This window comes from Propithecus coquereli, unplaced genomic scaffold, assembly GCF_000956105.1.
Source record: "Propithecus coquereli isolate 6110/MARCELLA unplaced genomic scaffold, Pcoq_1.0 Scaffold276, whole genome shotgun sequence".
Taxonomy (NCBI): Eukaryota; Metazoa; Chordata; class Mammalia; order Primates; family Indriidae; genus Propithecus; species Propithecus coquereli.
Genome location: NW_012148352.1, coordinates 146,387 through 150,582, shown reverse-complemented (window position 1 = coordinate 150,582; position 4,196 = coordinate 146,387). Strand labels below are relative to the sequence as shown.

Genomic DNA, 4,196 nt, shown 5'->3' with positions numbered 1-4,196 from the left:
TAATGTATAAATAAGACTTTAATATATTTTCACAAAATAACACTTAGCTAATATGATGCATAACTGACTATCCCAAAGGAAAGAAGAATTTGGGCAACCAGTTTCTCAGGTGAAACACAGTTCTTCCTCAGACCGTAATAGTGAAGCAGCTTGCTCTACACCCACAACTTAAAGGAAAATAGTCAAGTCCCCCTTTCCTGTTACAGCCCAGTTTCCATTCCAACAATTTCTTGTTTAGCATTTCCTACACTATCTCCAAAGTGAAATTAGTAAAAGTAGTAGACATTTTTATATGAAATAATTAAGAATTGGCCCATTTAAACTCACTTAACAAAAATAAATATGAAAACCCCAATATAAATGACTATTTAGATTCTCATTTCATCCCTTAACACAACATAGCTTTTCCTGAAATACTAATAACATCAATGCAGAAATAATAAATTACTTACTATGCTATTTTCCTTTAAAGAAATAAAGTCTACAAGGTCTGCCTGGAAAATGTATACTTTTATGAGTGCTATCATCTAACAAGTAAAATTCGGATCACAGAGAAGAAAGCTAGCAGATGAAGAAATTGCTCACCTGGAGGAAGCAGATCAACAGACTGAAGTCTACTTGTGATGGTGTGTAGGGTGAGGGTAGCAAAGGAAAGCAAAGTCGGGAATGCTTGAAAAATAAAATATTTTTAGTTAACAAGTAGAAAAACCAAGTGGGAAAAGGGCCAATTGAATTATGAATCCTCTCTATTGCTTTTAAATTTTATATTAAAATTCTTAAGGTTGAGCAATCCCTAAAAGATATGGGCATTAGTATTTCCAGAGACATAAGACATAGTCATACTGGAAGAAAATTACTTTGAGGGGGATATTTAAGTTTGGATGAGATGAAAACAGTACAAAGTAACTATATGAATCTCTAGGTCAATGTGAAAAATACTTTCACGATGGTGATGCATTAATTTAAATAAAATAAATAATTTTTCTGTAACAATGGGTAGAAGATGTAAACAAGCAGGCCACCAAAATTAAAGTCTCAAACTATTTATTCTATAATATCCCTAGATACCATGGTTTTAATAAAAATGTTTACTGCATCTTAATATTAGTATCACAATATATGTTATCTGGAACTCAAAACAACAGACTGTTTATAATTTAGCTCTTTATTCAGTCATCTAATGTTTAAGAGTATACTTTAGTAATTATTTTTTTATATGTGTATATTTCTGTAGTAACTTCCATTTTTTTACCTGACATGAAACATTTATGTAATATAAAACTAAGGAAATGCTGTGGTATATTTTCTTTTTGGTTTGCTTTTTATGAGCCTCTAACTTAGGTATATTAGGGACATGTATAATTTATCTACTTCTTAGACTACAAAAAAAGAGCATTTTGTTTTGCAATAATGTTATTGAAATGCACAGTAAACATGAGAAATCAATTGCTGCCTAAATGTCCTGCCAAAAAAATGCCTGTTGGTGAGCAAGAGTAACTTTATTTTTAATATAGTCTCATTTTCTGAGTTTCAATTTTTATTTAACATCTGTTGTTTGCCCCTCCCCTGAAATGTAATTATGCGGGATTCCAATGTAAAACAGGTTGAGTAGTTAATAACAGGTAGCTCAAACATTTTTTCTCACTGTTGCCCTGGGAATATTTCTTTCAAATTTTTCCCCCGGCTTTGTGTTTAATTTGTGTATGTTTCTCTCCTATTCTTAAAGTATACTCCCACAACAGATGGAAACACCTGGAAATAAGTCTGTTTCATGCACATGTTTAAATTAGCCTATTATAATATTTAACACAGTAAATAGAATACACAATATACAGAATCTTTGTTTAGGGGAAGAAAAAATAAGCTATAAATTACCTTGTTACTGTCTTCAGCTTTTGAAAGGACATCAGTTCTTGCCAAAGACATTAAGAGGAAAAGTTTATAGTCTATCACCTTCATTTATTCTCATTTTGTTACCAGATTCCTTTGTCTCTTCTGTATATGACACAATTCTCTTAAATTTTCAATCCTACCAGCAACTGGACTTTTTTATATCCATTGACCATTTTACTATGTAAAAGGCATTTTACATTCACTTGATAAGAATCCAAACTCATTAGTCAATATCTAATGTATTTTAGACATATTGAAAATGTCTTATATTTTTATATAATATGAACAGTCACATAGAGTTAGAATTTCTTTAAATCAGAAAAATACATCTCCTCCAAGTTGGAGATAAACTACTATAGGCTGTGCACTTGATTGGATATTGCCCTCTCCAAATTTATGTCAACACAGAACGTCAGAATATGACCTTATTTGGAAATAGGGTCTTTGCAAATGTAATTACATAAAATGAGATCATACTGGATTAGAGTTGGCTCTAATCCAAAGATTAATGTCCTTGTAAGAAGAGTAAACAGAGACCCAGAGATAGTCATGCAGGGAGAACACCATGGGACCATAGACACAGAGACTGGAGTCTATGTCTAGTATTGCTGGCAACCATCAAAAGATAAGAAAGGCAAGAGAAAGGGTCATCCCCTAATGCCATCAGAGAGAACGTGACCCTGCTGATGCCTTGATTTTGGACTTCTAGCCTCCAGAACTGTGAGAAAATAAAGTTCTGTTATTTTAAGTCACACAATCTGTAGTACTTCGTTATAGCAATCCTAGAAAACTAGTTTTAATTTTGGTGCTGTGAAGTGAGGTGTTACTGTAACAAATTTCTAAAAATGTGGAAGTGGCTTTGGAATTGTGTAAGGGGTAGAAGCTGAGAGAGCTTTGAGGCGCTTGATAGAAACAGTTCTTGAAGACACTATTTGAAGAAATATGGACATTAAAGGTGATTCTTCTGAGGGCTCAGAAAGAAACAAAGAAAGCTGTAGAGAAAGATTTATCATTTTTTGGCGGGCGCGGTGGCTCACGCCTGTAATCCTAGCTCTCTGGGAGGCTGAGGCGGGAGGATTGTTTGAGCTCAGGAGTTCGAAACCAGCCTGAGCAAGAGCGAGACCCCGTCTCTACTAAAATTAGAAAGAAATTAATTGGACAACTAAAAATATATAGAAAAAATTAGCCGGGCATGGTGGCGCATGCCTGTAGTCCCAGCTACTCGGGAGGCTGAGGCAGGAGGATCGCTTGAGCCCAGGAGTTTGAGGTTGCTGTGAGCTAGGCTGATGCCACGGCACTCTAGCCCGGGCAACACAGTGAGACTCTGTCTCAAAAAAAAAAAAAAAAAAAAAGATTTATCATTTTACAGGATATATATACAGTCATATAATCATGAACAGGTTATAGGTAAAAATTTGAACATTCTGGTGAGGTCTCAGGTGAAAATGTTATTGGACACTAGAAGAAAGGCAATCTTTGTTATAAAGTGACAGAAAATGTGGCCAAATTGTGTTCTACTTACTAAATAGAAAGTAGAATACATAAGGATGTACTTGGATATTTATCTGAAATTTACAAGTAAAGTGTGATATGTGTGGTGTGGTTTCTCCTTGCTGCTTATAGTAAAATGAGCAAAGGAAATTAATTGAGAAAATTAATTAAGAGGAAAGAGACGACTAAGCAAAAAGCAACCAGCGACATATTTAGAAAATTCTCAGCCACAAATCCAGATAGCATGCTCTGGAAACAGAGCCAAGGGTGTGGCTAAACAACCATTTGCTAAAGAGATTAAGAGTGTGACTTATGGATCCAATTCATCATCTCAACAAAAGTCATGGTTAGAGATGGAGTTATCTAGGAAGGATCTGTAGAGAACTATGTTGACTAATGGTGTGGATTCTCTTGACACAGAAGACCAACAAGGGTTTCGAGGATTTTATACTAGCAGAAGAACTGCCAACTTGAACTGAAAGGGAGAGAAATGTGACAAAATGAAGGAAGAGCCATCAGAGTGAGCATGGTCATGCTGAAGCTTGATTTTGGATTTCTTGTCAACTGTGAAAGAATAAATTTCTGTTGTTTTAAGCCATCCAATTAGCAGTATTTTGTTACAGTAGCCCTAGGAAACTAACACAGGGTGTTGAAAGAGAAACTTCAAAATACAAAATATCTAGATAGCACAAAAAATAAAAATGCTATTGAAAATGTTAATGGGGCAAATTAAAAAGTAGAGTCGGGAAAGGTAAAACAAGATTAAAATGGCAAAATTAAAATGTCTTTTATAGTATGATTCATAAATAAAC

General features: G+C 34.4%; 1 protein-coding gene across 3 annotated transcripts in view; it reads right to left on the bottom strand.

Moving 5' to 3' along the window:
- The window catches only part of PCDH17 (protocadherin 17), a 143,474-nt gene that overhangs the window by 40,363 nt on the left and 98,915 nt on the right, over positions 1–4,196 (bottom strand). The window contains exon 4 of one of the 3 annotated variants that reach the window (XM_012647903.1): positions 586–669. The exons of the other annotated variants lie outside the window; for them this stretch is intronic. Coding sequence (XP_012503357.1) covers positions 586–669 — 84 coding nt within the window. The remainder of the gene's footprint in view (positions 1–585; positions 670–4,196) is intronic. 3 annotated transcript variants of the gene reach the window in all.